Source organism: Lagenorhynchus albirostris, chromosome 7 (assembly GCF_949774975.1).
Source record: "Lagenorhynchus albirostris chromosome 7, mLagAlb1.1, whole genome shotgun sequence".
NCBI lineage: Eukaryota > Metazoa > Chordata > Mammalia > Artiodactyla > Delphinidae > Lagenorhynchus > Lagenorhynchus albirostris.
In genome coordinates, this window is record NC_083101.1 from 94,977,206 (window position 1) to 94,997,756 (window position 20,551).

Below are 20,551 nucleotides of genomic sequence, written 5' to 3' on the forward strand. Positions count from 1 at the left end.
TACTACAGAAGTAATAAGAACCTACAATAAAAACATAATGAACCCAGAACTCCTTCACATGAACAAAAGGAGATATGCAATTTTTATAATACCCAAATTTTAGAAACAATGTGGAAAATCATTAACAGATGATGACTGTAAACCTAGAAAACCCAAAACAATCAAATGAAAAACTACTGCAACAAAAGAGCATTATTTAAAAGACATGAAATTAAATATCCAGATAAAATAGCCTTCATATAGCAGGAAGGAAGGAGAGAGAGGGAGGGAGGGAGGAGGCGGGGGGAGGGAGGAAGAAAGGCAAACACACAGAAGATATACTGAAAGAAATCATCTCATTTTTATGAACAACCAGACAGGAGGCAGGATGACCTGGGGTACACTTAACATAAATGTGCAAACCCTACTGGTGGGCACTTCTAAAACTCCCCTTAAAAAAAAACAAAATAGAATTGCAAAAATGGAAACACATTCTGTGTTTTTAGGTAGAAAAGAAAGCAGTATCATAAATATTTCCCTAATTTTAAATCCAACACAATGTCAATAAAAATACCAACAAGGCTTTTTCTGAAACTATACATGGATATTCCAAAACTCATGTGGAAAAATAACCAGGCAGGAAGAGCCAAGAAAAAAAAAGAAAGAAACAGCAAAGGTGAAGGAGGGAATACCTAGCCCTACCATACACTGAAACACAACACAGCTTTAATCATAAAATAATGTAGAAGTGCAACATCTACAGAGACCATAAAACAGAACAGAAAGACCAAATTTAGCTCGTGATAAAAATGGCCCTTCAAATCAGTGGGGTAAAGATGAATAAGTGGTGTTGGGACAACTGGATACCCATTTGGAAAAAGATAAAGGGTCTGTATCTCACACTGCCATGATAATTCCTTTATTTTTACATTGGTGGTTTCAAAAGTGGTTATTTTCTATCATTCCTACCATTCTTCTATAAAAACACCTTCTTCCCTACCCCACCATCTTGAATAATCACCATGGCTTCACGGATTCTTTACTCAAGGTGCTATAATCCATTATCACTGTATTTTTTAATGTTCAAAGCCCTTGTAAGCTTATATCCTGACATGTTCCTTTTAGTATTTAACATGTTTCTATGTCCTTCTGACATGTTCCTTTTAGTATTTGAACATTTCCTTGCTTTTTGACTCACAAAGATATTCCAGGCTCACCTTTCACTTTCCCTGCTCCAGACCTGAAATCAGACATTTCTCCAAAGAGCTCTGGCTTCTTTCAGTGGGGGAACGGTCTTTAGAAACCAAAATCTGGACATTAGATATGTTCACTGCTACTGTGGTATCATTCCTTTTAGACTGTTTCAATGGTCAGAATAGGAAATAAATATAAACATGTTTGTATACAATATACTTATGGTTTTTGTAAGTTTGTCCTGATAACTCTAATTCAAATCCAAGGTAACAGGTTTCTTCCTCACCTTCCCCCATCCCATATTTGTACTTTCTCTCTCCTACCACAGTGAAAAGTCTGTTTCCCAAGAACAACATTTTTTTCATTTACTCTATCCTATAATAAAAAGAAAACATATTCAGAATTATTAAGACCAACTACTGCTAACAACAGACTACTAAGTAAATTTCAAGATTCTTTTTGACTCAAAACTAATTGATGTCAATGATAACAACTTATTCAAAACAATAATGCCAACCATGTATGGGGTGACTGTAACTTACAGAAAAGGGTAATAAATGACAGTAATGTTATAAGGAATGGGAGGAAAGAAATAGGAATATGCATTTATACCATTACCACCATGAAACAGTATAGTGTTATTAAAAAGCAGGCGTGGATTAGTTGTAAATATATATTGCAAACAACAGGGTAACTGATAACAGTTACAAATACATAATAATCCAACTATTTAAATAATCACTTTAAGTATGAATGGTCTAAAATACACTAATTAAAAGACAGATACTGTCAGAGTGGATTAAAAACAAGACCCAGGGCTTCCCTGGTGGCGCAGTGCTTGAAAGTCTGCCTGCCGATGCAGGGGACGCGGATTCGTGCCCTGGTCCCCACCCCCCCCCCAGTCCGGGAGGATCCCACATGCCGCGGAGCGGCTGGGCCCGTGAGCTATGGCCGCTGAGCCTGCACGTCCGGAGCCTGTGCTCTGCAACGGGAGAGGCCACAACAGTGAGAGGCCCGCGTACCACAAAAAAAAAAAAAAAAAACAAGACCCAACTATATGTTGTGTACAAAAAATCCACTTTAAAAAAAAAAAAAAAAAAAAAAAAAATCCACTTTAAACATAAAGACACAGACTGATTAAAAATGAAGAGATGAAGAAAGATAAACCATGCTAACACTAATAAAACCTGGAGTAGCTACATTAATTTCAGAGACAACAGATCTCAGAACAAAGAACAGTCTCAGGGAGAAAAAGGGGCATTACATAATGCTGGAGGGGTCATTTCTGCAACATAATAACCCATGCATATCCACCTAACAATAGAGCATCAAATTGCATGATTTAAAAACTGATAGAATTACAAGGAGAAATAAACAAATCCCCTAGCATAGTTGCAAATTTCAACTCACCTCTATCACTTATAGATCCATCAGACAGAAAATCAATTAAGGGTATAGCTGAACTGAACACAAACCAAAAAATCAACTAAATCTAACTGAATACTAGATCTACTTGAATATAGAACACTGCATCCAACAATAGCAGACTACTCATTCTTCTCAAGGTCATACTGATATTCACCATGACAGACCACATTCTGGGCCAAAAACACACCTTAACAAATTTAAAATAGAAATCAGGGCTTCCCTGGTGGCGCAGTGGTTAAGAATCCGCCTGCCAACGCAGAGGACAAGGCTTCAAGCCCTGGGCTGGGAAGTTCCCACATGCCGCGGAGCAACGAAGCCCGTGCGCCACAACTACTGAGCCTGTGCTCTAGAGCCCGCGAGCCACAACTACGGACGCCCGTGTGCCTAGAGCCTGTGCTCTGCAACAAGAGAAGCCAACGCAATGAGAAGCCCACGCATCGCAATGAAGAGTAGCCCTTGCTCTCTGCAACCAGAGAAAGCACGCACGCAGCAAGGAAGACCCAACACAGCCAAAAGTAAATAAAATAAATAAATTAAAAAAAAAAAAGAAATCATACTGAAGTATCCTCCTAGATGACAATGGAAATAAACCTAGAAATCAATAACAGAAAAACAGCTGGAAAACCTCAAAATACTTAGAGATTAAATAAGGTACTTAAGTAAAATATAAGTAAATGAAGAAATCTCAAGAGAAATTTAAAATACTTCTAACTATATGAAATTGAAAATACAACTTATCAAAATACATGTGATGCAGCAAAAGCAATGCTTGGGGAAAACTTACAGCACTGAATGCACATATTAAGAAACGTCTACAATTGGTAATCTAAGCTTCCACCTTAAGAAACTAGAAAACAAACAACAAATTAAATTAAAATAAGTGGGAAGAAAAGTAAAAATCAGCAGAAATCTATGAAATTGAAAGTAGAAAATCAGTAAAGAAAAATCAATCAAATCAAAAGTTAGTTCTTTATTAAAAATATCAGTAAATTGATAAGCCTCTAGCCAGGCTAGCCGTGAAAAAAAAGAGAGAAAACAAATTACTAATATCAGAAATGAAAGAGAGTATCAATTACTAACATCAGAAATTCATCACTACTGAATCCCACTGATACCACAAGCATAATAAAGAAATATTATGAACAACTATATGCCAACAAATTTGCTAACTTACATGAAATAAACCAATTCCTTGAAAGGCACAAGCTAACAGGACAAGAAATAGATAAGCTGAATAGGCTAAATCTATTGATATTAAAGAAACTGAATCAGTAATTAATAAGCTTCTAAATCAGAAAGCATCAGATGCAGATGGTTTCACCAGTGAATTCTACTAAAACATTCAAAGAAAAAAATGATGCAATTTCTCTACAATCTCTTCCAGAAAACAGAAGCAGACGGGGCACTTCCTAGCTCATTTTATGAAGTCAGCATTACCCGTATACCAAAACCAGACAAAGACATCACAGGAACGGAAAACTAAAGGTCACTATTTCTCATAAACATAAATGCAAAAATCCTCAACAAAATGTTAGCAAATTAAATCCAGCAATGTATAAAAATAATTACACCCCAAAATCAAGTGGGATTTATTTCAGGTGTGAAAGACTGGTTCAATATTTGAAAATCAATTAATGTAATACATCATATCAATAGGCTCAACACGAAAAGGCATACAATCATCTCAATAGATGCAGAAAAAGAATCTGACAAAATTCAACCAAATAAAAACACTTGAACTATGAATAAACAGAGGCTTCTTCAACCTGATAAAGGACATCTACCAAAAAACCCATAGCTAACATCATACTTAATGGTGAAAGACTGAATGCCTTCCCCTCAGATCAGGAAAAAGACTAGGATGTCTGTTGATACTTTTAGTCTACACTGTAACAGAGGGTCCAAAGGGGGAGATTACAGAAGAGAAAGAAATAAAAGGCATCCAGATTGGAAAAGAATAAGTAAAATTTCTTCTGTGTGCAGATGACATGGATCCTGTATATAGAAAATATTAAGAAACCCACTAAAAACCTATGAGAAAAAATCATCAAGTTCAGGAAAGTTTCATGATACAAGATCAACATACAAAAACAATTGTATTACTGTACGCTAGCAATGAACAATCTGAAAACAAAACTAAGAAAACAATTCCATTTACAATAGTATCCAAAAAGAATGAACTAGCTAGAAATAAATTTAACAAAAATAGTGTAAGACTTATACAATGAAAACTACAAAATACTGCTGAATGAAAAGATATTCCATGTTCATGGAATGTTAAGTTTTACATTGTTAAAAAGGCAATATTCCCCAAATTGATCTACCTATTCAATGCAATTCCTATCAAAATACCAGTTGACTTGACTTCCTTGAATAAACTGAGAATTCTTTAGAGATTCTGGTATAAATTCTTCAGAAATGGTACTGACATAAAGATAGACATGTAGATAAATGGAATACAACTGAAAGTACAGAAACAAACTCTATGTTTACAGTCAATTAATTTTCAACAAGCGTGCCAACACAATTCTGTGGTGAACAATAAGCCTCATCAATAGCACTGGTACACTGGATATCCAAAGCAAAAGAATGAAGGTGACCTCTTACCTCACACCATACACAAAAACTAACTCACAATCGATCACAGACACAAACGTGAAGAGCTAAAACCATAAAACTGTTGGAAGGAAACAGTTATAAATCTTTGTGATCCTGGGTTAGGCAACAGTTTCTTAGATATGATCCAAAAGCTCAGCAACAAAAGAAACAAATAAATTGTACTACATCACAATTAAAAACCTAGGGTCTTCAAAATTAACAAGAATAAAAAGAACCCATAGGAGAAAATATATTCAAGTCATGTATCTGATTATAGAGACTTGCATCCAGAATATATAAAGAACTCTTACAATTCAACAACAAAAAGACAAACAACCCAATTAAAAAGGATTTGAGAAGACATTTCTCTTAAGAAGAAATACACACGGCCAATAAGCACATGAAAAGATACTCAACATCCTTAAATATTAGGGAAGTCCAAATCAAAGCCACAATGAGATATCACTTCCCAACACACCCGATGGCTATAATCAAAAACCAAACAATTACTGTTCATGATGTGAAGAAATTAGAGCCCTTATACTTTGCTGGTGGGAATGTAAAATGCTGCAGCCACTTTGGAAAACTCTGGCAGTTCCTCAAAATGTTAATCATAGAAGTACAATTACCATATGATCCAGCAATTGCACTCCTAAGTGGAAATAAAAAAGGATGCCCATAAAAATTTATACATGAATGTTCTAAGCAGCATTGTTCACAAGATCCAGAAAGTGGAAATGATCCAAATGTACATCAATAATGAACAGACAAAAAAAATCCAAACAATGGAATACTACTCAGTCATAAAAACAAATGAAGTACTGATACATGCCACAACATAACAGAATCTTAAAAACCAAATGCTAAGTGAAAGAAGCCATAAATAACCACATATGATTTCTTTATGTGAAATGTCCAAAGTAGAAAAATCTATTGAGACAGAAAGTAGATGATAAATGGGTCTTAGTCTGGGGGGAGAGGGAGTATTGAGAATGGGGAGACACTGCCAAAAAGAACAGGGTTTCTTTCTAGATTGATAAAAATGTTCTAAAATTGTATTGTGGTGATGGTTGCACAACTCTGTAAATATGCTAAAAATAATTGTACATTTTTAATTTTATATGTGAATTAATCTCAATAAAATTTTAAAATATATACATCTATCTAAATATATAGCTTTATTGAGATAGAATTCACATGCCATAAAATATATGGAATTAAAAAATGTATTCTTTAAAACATGAGAAAAATGTGAAAGGAATCAACCTGGTTTTTTTAAAAAAAAAAGGATGTAGTAGGAAGATGAGCTAGCTGACCTCTTCAACAGGCCACCTGAGACATGATACAGGCTTGGACAAGAGCAGTGTTGGTAAAGAAGAACATGGATAAAAATGGAAAGACTACAAAGGCACTTGGGAAGACCTGATGATAAGCCAGATGTGAATGATGAGGTAGGAGCGGGCATTAAGAATAACTTGAATTATTCATTTGCTTGTTTGCTCTACTTCTACCAGAAGTTGGTATAAGGTTCACAAAAATGGTCTTTAAAATGGGTCACAATTATGAGTAGAAGCCTGCAAGACTGGGAGAAGGTTAGTATGGAGAAGGGAGAGGTCATTCCAGAAGATGTGTGCAAAAGCACAGACACATAAGAGCAAGAAAAGGTAAAGCTTAGGTGCAGCAGAAGGGAGATGGATGGTCTGTAAAGGCCTGCAGCTGTGAGGGCTTGTAGGCATTAGAGACCACTAGAGGTTTTTAACTGAACAGAGATGTGATTCTTGCTTGGCCTTGAAAAAATAACCCCAGCACCAGTGCAAAGAACAAACTGGGAAGGAGAATGACTGGAGACCAGTTGACCTATAAAGGCAGCCACTGCAGGAAACCAGGAGAGACCTCTGTAAACCATGACCAGGACTGCTGCTCTAAAACCCTGAGGAGGCTGGACAACAATGCAACAAATAACGACTAAAGAAAGTTGGTTGTCTAACGGTGCTTCCACAACAAATTACAAATATGGAACCCAAGCAACCTATGAGTACGGATGTATTCTGCATTTACCCACCTCCACCAGCCTAAAGAGGCCTACAGGGCAGAGAGCAGTCTGGGGCTCCTCTGACCCAGTGGAGTTGTCATATTCCCTGCAGGCTGCTAAGAGCACCAAATTTTGGACTCGCCTCTAATAAGCAAAGGCACCAGGGAGATTCCTTCACCTGCACCAGCCTTGAACTCATGTTTTTCTTTGCACTGCTTATTGCTGGTTTGACAGTAAAGCAAAGCAAAGTAAAGCATATATAATGTTAAACAAAACTCAGTTGTCACCTTTCCAATCCTGAAAGGAAGCAGGTCAATTTTCTTTAGAACCCGTATTCCCCAATAGCTGATTTTTACATTTCAAGTGACAAAACATTCTGAATTTATCAAATTGACTTATATTCTGATTTCTTCTCCTTGACCCATTTGAAACCTAACTGAAGGACTTTCCATACATTTTATAAAAAGTTACGTTCAATATGCATTCATTTAGGTCAAAAAAATACAGAATATGGTGCACATTACTAGCTGTACCTGCAATGCATTTGAATCTAATGTACTGCTGGTTCACCTAATGTAACTGAAATGCTGGCAAGACTAAGCTTACCCAAAAGATGGTAGCGTTCATGGCTCTAATCACTCCAGTGCCAATCTACTTTCCAGCTGAATTTCTCAAAATTCTGCCTGTCATGCCACTACAACCACACTTGCCTTATGCCATTTCCCCAAAACACCACACATGTTCCCATGCCATGCCTTTCACCATGCTCTTGTCTGTATGAAATAATAAACAAATAAAAGAAATAACTCATCATACTACAGAAGACCCCCTATGAGCTAGATCGATACTCAGTGAGCAATTTATATTACCCTCTCGTCTAATCTCCACAGTAGGCATACAAAGTTGGTATTATTTTTCCTATTTTTGCACGGAAGAAAATTGAAGCACAGAGAAGTTTGCCTAGGAACCCTCACTAATGTCACATCCCATTGCAAAGAATGCCTTGGATCCCTTTTCATCCGGCAAAACCCTAACTTAACCCTCAGAATCCCCTTCTGGAGTCTTCCAATCTCCCCAGATATAGCTATCATATGAACCTTGGGGGTACTACAGCCCTTTGCTGTCGCCAAGCCTTTAAAGTTAGCATAACCTTTTAATCACCACTATCTTCCTCGCTATACTGGGTGCTGCTTAAAGATAGCAATCATGACTTAACTCGTTTCGCACTTCTGCTTAACCATTATAGGTGCTCAATAACTGCGTGTCAAAATTCAATGACTACTCTTCTGGCAAACTGCTATTTCCACCTTTCTTGATCCATTTAACTTCTCCCAACAAGGCAAGTGAAAGGAATTGAGCTTTAACAGCAATCCCACCGACTGGCACACATCCTCTATCACAACCCTTCCTCCCACTGTATTGTACTGCTAATGCATCTATCTCCATCCACCCAAGGAGGTAGCTCAAGGGCAAGATCAACATCATCCACAACTGTGTCCCCCAGAGCTCAGCAAGGGAATTGGAAGACCAAGAAAATGCTCAAAATTGTCTAACTGAACTGAAATAGTCCACAAAACTAACCTTCTAAGATAAAATGGGCAAGGGGAAAAATTGTTCCAGATGCACCGCTTTAAATTGAAGAAGACTCAGAATAATAAGGTGCATTGTCAAGGCAGCTTCCAAAACTCTCCGCCTGATAGCTGAGTTGACAGAAAGGAATCACAGAGCAAGAACAAAATCTGGAAGCAAATATCACACACCCGGTTTATTGACCTTGGCTCGTCTAGAGATGAGGACGTAAGCCGCATTTCTGTCTTCGGCGCCGAGTAGGGCCACTTTTACAGGTAAGCTGCTCCGAAGGACACCTTTAGGCAAGGAGAGCACTATACAGCTGCAACGCTTGGGAGGGGGAGGGGAAGGGCCCCCAAGCCTCTCGGCGGACACTGACGTCAGCCCGGACACTCGACCTTGCAACCCCTTCCTAGGACCGGCGGCCGCCCGCGTCGCGCCCCTCACCTCGGTTCTCCTCCTCCAGATACCGCACCCGCAGTTCGTCCTCCGTCTTCACCTCAGAGCTGTAGCCCCTCCGCCAGGCCGCCCCCCCGGCCGCGGGTGTCCAGCCCCGAGCCCAGGTCGCCGGGTCGACCCGCGGGACCGTCCAGGAGCCGGACAGCCTCCACCCAGGGCCAAGCCGCGCACAGCAAGCGGCCACCAAGCGAGCGCGGCCGGCCTGCAAGATACCCAAGGCCCCGGGTGCCGTTGCCGCCGCCGCCGCCATGTTGACTGTTTACGGCGTGAGCCTGCGGCTGCTGCCCCGCCCCCGCCGCGCGCAGGCCAGCCCCCCGCACGCCGCAGGGCATGCCCAGGCCCCGCCCCCAGCTCGCCCCGCCCGGCCACGCCCCTAAAGCCTCCCTCTCGCGCCAGGCTCCGCCCCCGAACCCTCGCCCCGCCCAACACCGATGACAGAGCGTTCCAGGTTCCACTTTCTCAGGCCTCCCTTGCCTGACAGGAGGTGTGATGGCTTGTACAGCAAAGGAAGGGAGAAAGTAATTCTCCAAGGCTGTGGAATATTTTAGGGGGAACATATTCTATAAGAACTCCCCGGAGAGGGTCGCCTCCCTACACTCCCTGGGCCATGCCCTGGGGTCATGAGTTAGCGGCAAAGGTGAACTAAAATGTTTGGTCTCAGGTTTGGCTGACAGGGTAGCAGCTCTGCGTGGGACTCCGGTTTACTCATATATATAAGGGCCAAGGGTTATCGGTTAAACATGCCTATAAACATACATGAGGCTTACCATACAGAGTACAGGAAAGTAGTGAGAACAGCCAATAAAAACAAGGGTCCTCAGCCCACCAACTCAAGCAGGTGGCACGGCCCGTCCCGGAGTCTAATCCTAATCAGGAACCAGCATCTTAACAAAGAGGCTCAGCCAAACCTTATGCTGAGGTGGGATTTAGAGCACAGAGGCCCTTCCCTCAACCAGAAACGCAGAATATCAACTCAGAGTGTAGGTGGCCATCAAAGCACACTGTATACAATTTTCTCCTACCTAGCTTTTATCAAATCTCAACGGAGAAAAGGCGTGTTTGGGAATATTGTTTGAAAAGCATGCTGCTATGAGAATATTCCCACTGCCACACAAATTTCTGCTGTTGTGCACTGATTACCTTTTTGAGTATTAAGCAAAACTTCCTCCAATGTTAGACCCTCATCTTTATCCAAAATGAAAAGAAAAAGGCAATTGGGTTCCATTTCTGTGTCTCCTGTGAGAACGTTGTTGAGGGCATCTTTTATTCTATCTTTTGTAAAGTGCCACTTGTGAAATCTCTTGAAGTTGAAGACAAGGAAAAACTTTGCTTCCTCTTGTATCTTTCCCCTTTTCTTATAATCATGTTCACTTTTTCTCCTAAGAAACTCAGAATTCTATTTACAGTTCAACTACTGCAATAATTGCAATATTTATTTACTGTTTAAATATTTAAATATTAATTTAATATTTTATTATTTAATCAATAGCTATTTAATTAAATATTTAATTATTGTTCCCTTGTATTAGTTGCTAATTGTTTTGATATCTTTATGTTGGCTCATCAATAGATTGTAAATTCAAATAAAGGAGTTACAGAACACTTGACACAGTACTGTTTGAAATAATATAACCTCAGAAAATACTTGTGATTGATTAGGACAACTGCAGAAGGCTAATCATAGATTGTTTATGTTATATTAGAAATCGGAGTAAGAAGGATGGCCAATGGTTTTGACGAGCACAGAGCCAGTTGAGAAAACACCACTTAGGGACACTTGCTTCTTCCCTAAGAGTTGTGACTCTGGTCTTTATTGAAAGGAGTCATGTGGATATGCCCATCTGTGAAGAAAATTGATTCTTGAAAGTTAGTGCAAATAACAAATATCACCATGACTGTGACAACCTGTCAGGGGTGACAACTAATAGAGAATTGCCAAATATCAGGTCGGACATGGCTTTGGATCGTCTCTCCGCAATTGCTTTGCTTTGAGACATCCATGAGTTATTTAAACACTCCATGCTTCCATGTCTTCATCTGCAAAATAACTAATATGATATCTATTTCACCTCAGAAATTCTTTAACTTCAATTTCTTCATCTTTAGAATGGGAAGGATTATGCCCATTTTATAGGGTTGACAGCATAAGTATGCGTGAAAATTAATAAAAGGAAACCGCAACTAAAACAGGAGTCTGGAAGGCCTATGGAGGGAACTCTCACATCCTACCATTCATTGTCAATTACCCCAAGCAGGAAGAGGACAATTACCCCAACAGGAAGCTGGTCAGTTATTTACCCCAGGAAGTAACATGCACTCCCAAACAGGAAGTACTACTACTTACTACCACAGGGGAGGAAGGAAAACTTCCTTCTTGCCCAGCAACAAGCCCAGCCAATAGAAAACACCATAGCTCAGCCAATGAGGAGCCAGTGTCACCTGACCTTTTACTTTACTGCAATGAAATTTTATTTTTTCTTTGCTAATAACTTCTTTTCCTTGTCCCACCCTCCTTACTATAAAAGCCTTCTTTGTTGTGTAACCTCTCCAAGTAGCTCTTGGTTTGCTAGATTTCATAAAGCCAATTAGATCTTCAAATTTACTCAGTTAAATTTTGTTTTTTAATACGTTATGCCCATTTTATAGGGTTGATGGCATAAGTATGTAAAGCACTTGACATCAAGAAATGGGAACAGAACAGATAATGTTAATGACCATTTATCAACTTCCTTTTTAATCCATTCCAGACTTTAGATATGTTATTTAATGTCCAGAAAACTTCAAAGTTGGTTTATTATCTCAGTTTTGCAGATGAGGACACTGAGATTAAGTTACTTACCGAACCCTACAGCTAATAAGTCATGAAGCTGGAATTTGAACCCCGATATATCTGACCTCAGTCCTCAAGTTCTTAATCACTGTTTTGCACAACCTCTCAATAAATCTTAAGGTGTCCAATAAAATTTACTTTCCTTTGGTTCCTTCTACTTTTCAGTAAAAGATGTGATCTGGGAACAATGAGTATCAGTTGGGAGAGGAAGGTAGGGCTGGTGTTTGCAGAATTCTGTTACTACTACAATTACTACCATTGGTTTACAGGATTTGGGATCTTGCCTCCAGCTAGCTCTCAGCTAACAGTCTTTTTATTCTGCCACATCCTGACATTTTTCTAATGCTTACTTCTATGTAATATTAAACGTGTGCAATACAGGATGACCAACACTGAGCTCCTGGAATACAGCCAACCCCCAGTGGCAGGAGCCATTCCTCCTAGAATACAGCCCTGTGCACAGAACACATAGGAGGGCATAGGTGTCACCAATAAAATGAAACACTTACCAACATGTGACCAACCACAAGTGGAGAGACAAAAATAGCTTAGCAAACACTATGTGAGGAACAAAGCAAAACTTTTGGGCATTTTCAGAATGAGGGTATATTTTAAAACTGTCTTACCTGAAACAATCAATGGGAAAGTGGTATATCAGAATAAAGGCTGGACCACCCATGAATAAAATGGCTTAAATAAGGGAGAATGTTAACCGTCCAGACATGGTAAGATGGCTCTGCCATCTTCGACATGGGACTTCACTTCTGGCTCTGGGTCTAGAGTAGCTGCTCCCTGCCACCAGCAAGACAGAAAATATGAAGGGAGCACCCAATTCTATCAAGGCATCTGTTCCTTCTACACACTTCCTGCAACCACACAGTCTCCACAGCAAAGGAGGCCCAAAAATATAACCTTGTGCTAGGTAGCCATATACCCAACTACAATTCTATTACTATATAAAAGGGGGTTTACAGATATTCGGGAGCACAATCTGCTACAGAGTCTTTTTTCTTTTCTTTTCTTTTTTTTTTTTTTGGCTGCATTGTGTCATCGTTGCTGTGTGTGGGCTTTCTCTAGTTGTGGCAAGCGAGGGCTACTCTTCATTGTGGTGCGTGGGCTTCTCATTGCAGTGGCTTCTCTTGTTGCGGAGCACAGGCTCTAGGCATGCGGACTTCAGTAGTTGTGGTGCATAGGCTCAGCAATCGTGGCTTGCAGGCTCTAGAGAGCAGGCTCAATAGTTGTGACACACAGGCTTAGTTGTTCCACAGCATGTGGGATCTTCCCGGACCAGGGATCGAACCCCGGCAGGCGGGGATCAAACCCTGCGCCACCAGGGAAGTCCCTGCTACAGAGTCTTTTCATTTTTCACTTTTAAACCAAAACTTTCATGAATCCTAAGATTCAAAGCCCTAAAGTATGATAGGTTTCACAAGAAAGCTGGAACTACAAACTGAAGACTGTCTTTCCACATAAGCTATCTAGGAGCAATTGCTAATTATATGTTTCAGAATTGAATGATAATATAAAAGACAAGTGTATGAAATTGTGTATACAATTACAGTCATGTTAAATCTATGAGGATCTACGTATACAGTGACACATGGGAACAATTGTAATCTATGTGTTCTATGATATAAAACTATGAGAAACTGTGCACATTGACAATGATCAGAAAATGATAGAAATATATACATATAATTATATTCATGGTAAGACAGTTGTCTGTGTAATTTTCTATAAAGCTTTTTAAGTATTAAATAGGCATTTTAAATACTTGTAACTTTAAGGTACAGAGAATGGACAGGGTACATTTCAAGAAGGATGCAAAGTTTTACTCATGGTTAGTCCCAAAATAAAAATTAAAACAACAGCCCCCTGAATTTCTTTGGGTCACTTTTTAATCCCCAGACTCTTGGAGGTTTTTAGTGAACCTCTCCCAAGGACGTTGTCCCCAGAGAAAAAGTATGGCAGAGGACAGCCTCTTTCATTCTGCCCTGAAGAGATCTCCTTGACCAGACACCACACTCTATCCCCCACCAAGATTATGTACGTCACATTTATAGGTGCCAACTACAACCATGTGTGCCTGTGAGTTCCTGAGACCTATGAGACAGAGAGTGGGTGTTGCATAGACATGGAAACTGAGGGTTTAAATTACTGAGAGTTACATAGCTATATGTTACACAGCTGAGACTCAAACACCTGACTCCAGAAACTGAGTTCTTAATTATTACCTTGTATTATCTACTTTTCCCAAATAATCATCAGGGCCTTACTCTACCCATACCTACCCCTACTCCCATCTGTGAGGAATTTAGCCAATCCCTTCTGATCCTGTCATTTGGAAACTTCACCCTCTGCATTAGATCCTGTGTGATCATGATTTCCCAGATATTGCCTCTTTCCCCTGCCAACCCCATAATCAATGGCATATGCACTCATACACACAAACAGACATACACACCAGACTCTGAGGATACATGCCATTGTTGTCTAGGGATGGGAGAGATGGGGACATTGGGGGATGATAGATAAAGAATATGTGGCTTCTTTTGGGGGTGATGAATATGTTCTAAAATAGTGGTGATGGTAGCACAACTCTGAGAATATACTAAAAACCATTGAATTGTACATTTTGAATGGGTGAATTGTATGTGAATTATATCTCAGTAAAAGCCTGGGTAGATTAGGACTCCTTGAAGACATGGCTGGTTCTATATCTGAGACAGAGAAAATACAAGGAGAGTCCAGAATATCTTCTTGTGCCAACAATGAGTTGCTCAAAGATTGGTGGATCTCCATCAGTGAAAGGACACGGCTTGAAAGGAATCCCACTGGCCAAATCTGAGACAACTACAGCATCAAAGGGAATAATGCCAGTAACGATACTAACATTTCAAATTTTTTTTAAGCCAATGAAAATCTAAGTAAATGGATGGCAGATGGTGGCTGCCAGTTTCTCACTCTTGGAATGGGAGAATACAGATAAGCCAGGGGAGGTGCTAGAAAGATGTATGTGATAAGGAAATAGAGTTGGAGACATCAGTATAAACTCATATTTAGCTTAGTATAGATACAGATGGTTACATATAGAAATATTTAGAAAAGTTTATGTACATGGGTTAGTATACACACATATATTTCCTTGCTCTCTCAGCTGAGTGACTTAGAAGCAATGACATCCCAGTAGCAATGAGCACACTTAGTGCCCAGATCTTGGTTTCTAATACCATTCTTCAGTAAAAGTGGTCCCTGTTGAAATGGCTGATTCTAGGACTGGGATAGCATAGGAAATATACAAGATAAGCCTGAAGGATGTTGCCAATAGCCAAATCTGGATAGAAAGAAAGAGAGCGAGCGAGACAGAGAGAGAGAGAGAGAAAGGAAGGAAGGAAGGAAGGAAGGAAGGAAGGAAGGAAGGAGGGAGGGAAGGAAGGAAGAAAGGGGTATAGGATTATAACTCAATATCCATGAATACTCACTGATATAAATAAATAAATAAGGAGAGAAGAGACATATCACCCAAACAAAAGAATTTCAAATAATTTATGTACATACTCTGCCCTCGAGGAGGGAGAACATTACTCTCCACTACTTAAGTGTTGGCTGCATGTAGTAACTTCCTTCCAAAAAGTACAGTACGGAAAGGGGAATAGAAAGACTAACCTTGCAGTGGAGAAACCTGACAAACACCACCACAGCCAAGTGATCAAGATTAACGTCAACAGCGATAAGCCATGTTGATAGTATGCATTCTTTTATTTTTTTCTTTCTTCCTTTTTTTTTTTTTTTTTTTTTTGCGGTACGCGGGCCTCTCACTGTTGTGGCCTCTCCCATCGCGGAGCACAGGCTCAGCGTCCATGGCTCACGGGCCCAGCCGCTCCGCGGCATGTGGGATCTTCCCGGACCGGGGCACAAACGTGCGTCCCCTGTATCGGCAGGTGGACTCTCAACCACTGCGTCACCAGGGAAGCCCGATAGTACGCATTCTTGATATGATATGATGAAAATGGCATCTTCCCTCCATGGTCTTCCTCCCAAAATCCATAACCACATTCTAATCATGGTAAAAAATATCAGACAAATCCCAATTGAGGGACATTCTAGTAAATACCTAACCAATATTTCTTAAAACTGTCAAGATCATCAAAAATAAGTCTGAGAAACTGTCACAGCCAAGAGGAACCTAAGGAGACATGACAGCTAAATGTAGTGTGGGATCCTGGCTGGATCCTGCAACAGAAAATGAACATGAGTTTAAAATTAAGGGAATCCAAATAAAGTATAGACTTTAATTAACAATAACATGTCAATGCAGGTTCATTGGTTGTAACAAATGTACCATACTAATGTAGGATGTGAATAATAGGAGAAACTGGGAGTAGAGTATATGGGAACTTTCTGTCCTATGTTCTCAATTTTTCTGTAAGTCTAGAACAGTTACAGAATTTTAAAAAACTTATTAAAACAAAATAAAAGATAGATGCCACAGTCCACCTGGACCCTAATTCAAAGCCAATGAGCCTGTGCTGCCCTGGACTGAGCTGGAAACCTGCCTTGGTCAACTGGGCATTGATGCTTCTGGAAGAACTCCATGCCTCTCAGCCAGCCTTCTCTTCTAAGCCACCCGTTTGCCTTACCCTGCCCCTCAGATCCTTTGAAGTTCCCTTCCTCTATCAAGTTCCCCCAGACAAACCCAGGGAACGTTTGAATAATGGTGCCTTCCCCACTGAGCCCTAAATCTCTGCTTGGCTATGAGCATGTCTAGGATGAGAATTGGCCATAAAATTCTAAGATTTGAAGGCCAACACCATTGCTCTTTACCTCTTTTAGCCCTTAAAGTTATAGTGTCTCTCAGCCAGGTAAAAAGGGTTCCCACTCTGTCAGAGTGTAACTGGAAAGCTGTGATTTAGTCCATCCTCTTCAGGTCTTGGGGTTCTTGTGCCTTGTTCCTTACACACTTTTTAAGTAGGTAGGAGTTTATTCTGTCCTCTACATCAGTAAAGGAGTCTAAAGAAGTTTTATAAGTCAGCTTGGGCTGATATAGCAAATACCACAAACTGGGCTCGAAGTCCGAGATCAAGGTGTCAGCATGTTTGGTCTCTCCTGAGGCCTCACTCCTTGGCTTACAGATGATCATTTTCTAGCTCTGTCCTCATACAGCCTCACCTTTGTGTGTATGCTTCCTTGGCGTCTCTGTCTCTTCTCCTAAGAACAGCAGTCCTATTGAATTAGGGCCCCACTTTTATTATGTTATTAATCTTAATTACCCCTTTAAAGGCCATATATCCAAGTACAGTTTCATTAGAGGTTATGGCTTCAACATATGAATTTGGGGAGGCACAATAGGGTCTATAACAGAGACTCTTCTTCCTCAGTTCCCTGTAACCAGCTCTGCTGACCTATGTCCCCTTAACCCAGCTCCTCACCAGCCTCCTGATTTTAAGCTGAAGATAATTTGAGATTCAACAGATGCAGAAAGAAGCCTTCTAAGAACTTCCTTTATCTGACTAAGCAGGAGCTGCTGAGAAATGAGGCTGTCATAAATCCCCTTTTGGAGGCGGGTCTACTCCCAGGAGAGAGACCAAGATAAACATACTGTAAATCCCTTCCTTGGGAAGTTTCACAGCCATGAAGAAGAAAAAACCACTCACACCTGCTTAAACAAACATTATCAAAAATGTTCTTATCTTTGGTTTGTTCTCCTTAAAACCCATTTGTGCTTCTTAGTGAAATTTTTTTGTTCTTCTCATAGAAGTCCCCTCCCTTTCCCCTTCTAAGTTAGGTCTAAAGCCTCTAACTTTAACCATTTAGGGAGCTAGCTACTTCTTTTGTTAGTTCCCGTATGCACACACATAGAAATAAACCTTTTTTCTCCTATTGATATGTCTTTTGCCAGTTTAATTTTCAGGGCCCCAGGCACTAAAGTAAGAGGATAGGGGGCAAGTTTTTCTTCTCAAACAGTGCCACCAGCTCTCCCCTCTTGTTCTCAGAGCAAGCACAAGAGGAGGACACTGACACTCTCAGAGGAGGACTCTGGCTTGTAAACCAATTTGTCGAAGGTCAAAAAACTAGTAAGCTGCAGAGTCCTGTGCAAATCAGCACAAGGAATTTTGTCATAATGTCCTACCTCTCTCTTCAAGTTCTCTTCTTTCCCCAGGACACCTAGCTATCCTCATTAATGTCCTTGTTATATTTAGGCAGGTGGCAGTGATAGTGGAGGCGCTGATAGCTTAATACTTTCAAAGAATAGGTATTAGCTAAGCCCTGGCTATTAGGGCTTTCAACAGCTTCAGAGGAAAACAACGGATGACAGTGCAGTTCATCTATCTTTTTGATTAGTGGCTATCCAGAAACAAAAAAAAATTTTAAAAGCAACCAAACAGATATTACTTCTCAAGACTTTGTGGTGCTGCTCTTTTTGCACTGTCGTATCAGGGTCATAAGGGTTTCTTTGTGGACAGAGAGGCCGTAAGGCAAGTAATATATATTCAGAGCACTGTGTAGTGCCTCTGAGTGTCCCAACATTTGTGAGGATAGCCATCAAGCTTTTCAGAGGCCAATTCTCCAGTATGTTAGAAGAAGATTTTTCTACCCTCAGAAAGTGTTTTTGAATCACATTTGTTCTTGTTATTTTCATTATGCTAATGATATCTGAATACAAGCTTTCTGTAAGAAGTGATCAAAGCAAACAGAGGTTTGTAGTAATGAACTCACAACTGATATATGTGTTTTTTTTTTAATCTGTTACTCTCTTGACTGAAACCAAGGATCAGTACACCTTATTTTATAACTTTTAAAACATTTATATTTTCTCATCTGCCATATTGGGGTAAGAAGAGCCCGCCTTTCCAGGTGACAAAGAATAAATGAGATAACTTACATAAAAGACCTGCATCATCGGCATTCAAAGTGCCTTTTCACTTCCCCCACAAAGATGCTGGTTACATGGTCAATATGTAAATAGGGGCGGGGGCTAGTTAAGCAGTTTTGAAGGACGAAAAGGCTACTTTGCTCCCATGTCTCTTTTCTCATGCCTGTCATTATGCCAGCACTATTCCTTAGATTTAAGGGACTGGATATTAGAATTGGATACACTGAGTTTAAATCCTGTTTTTAACACTTTAACTGTAAACATGTAACTCAGTGCATATGTGGCGGGGGGACACACCTTATTTTTCCTGATTGGGAAATGTTAACAGTTACAACGTCTGCCTCATAAAGTTCTTGGGGAGGACTAAACGGGATGGCACCCGTGAGGTGCTTAGCACTGAGCATGGTCCTTTTCTAATTACTAAATAAATATTAGTTATTATGATTAAGACACTGGCTGCCCTTGTTACAGCTGTGCCATGGAACAGTAATATATTATTAGTGAATAACACATTATCTTGAATTATTTTATGAAATTAAGTAATTCACAGACACCTGGACTTGGAGATACTGAAATGGAACAAAGCTACACCCAGCAGAAGCACAGAGCATAGCCTGATTTAAGTTAGAAGGCAAAACACAGGAAGTGGGCTTTTGGTTGGGTGGGGATTGGGGGAGCACTCAAACAGGGGTGGACAGATGCCACAAGCAAAGCACACTTTTGTCTTAATTTTTAACTATAGCCAGTTCTGCTGGTTGTCAGGATTTTGCTGCAGAGCAAGGAATCTATAGGGTTTATTATTCTCCTGCCCATGTAAGAAGGTAAATTATACCTTCAAATGTTGTAAACAAAAGAGAGATACTTAAGATGTGTCTCTTGTAGACAGCAAATAGTTGAGCTTTGCTTTCTTAAAATCTACTGTAACAATCTCTGACATCAAGTAGAATGTTTGCTCCATTTATATATTTTTTAAATTAATTTATTTTATTTATTTATTTTTGGCTGTGTTGGGGCTTTGTTGCTGCGTGTGGTCTTTCTCTAGTTGTGGCGAGTGGGGGCTACTCTTGGTTGCGATGCATGGGCTTCTCATTGAGGTGGCTTCTCTTATTGCAGAGCGTGGGCTCTAGACGCACGGGCTTCAGTAGTTGCAGCACGTGGGCTCAGTAGTTGTGGCTCATGGGCCCTAGAGCGCAGGCTCAGTAGTTGTGGCACATGGACTTAGTTGCTCCTCGGCATATGGGATCTTCCCGTACCAGGGCTCGAAACCATGTCGCCTGCATTGGCAGGTGGATTCTTAACCACTGCGTCACCAGGGAAGCCGCTCCATTTATATTTATTGTAACTATTGATATGGTTTGATTTAGGCCTCCCATATTGCTACTTGTTTTCTGTTTGTTGCATCTGATTTTACTCCTCTGGTCTTGTTTTCCTGCCTTCTTTTGGCTAATTGAATTTTTTAGAATTCCATTTAAATTTCCCTATTGGCTTTTTAGCTGTACTTCTTTTTCCCCCTAAACAGTTACCTATGGATTACAATATACTTTCTTCATATAGTCTATTTAGAATTAATTTTGTACTGTTTCAAATA

General features: G+C 40.0%; 1 protein-coding gene across 9 annotated transcripts in view; it reads right to left on the minus strand.

Moving 5' to 3' along the window:
* The window catches only part of AUH (AU RNA binding methylglutaconyl-CoA hydratase), a 161,288-nt gene extending 151,751 nt beyond the window's left edge, over nucleotides 1-9,537 (minus strand). For all 9 annotated transcript variants that reach the window (XR_009541662.1, XR_009541663.1, XM_060155554.1 and 6 more), the window contains exon 1: nucleotides 9,248-9,537. Coding sequence is in view for 7 of the 9 variants with exons in the window: in XM_060155554.1 (XP_060011537.1) it covers nucleotides 9,248-9,509 (262 nt within the window). In the remaining 2 variants the exon portion in view is untranslated. The remainder of the gene's footprint in view (nucleotides 1-9,247) is intronic.
* Between the last annotated feature and the right edge of the window lie 11,014 nt (nucleotides 9,538-20,551).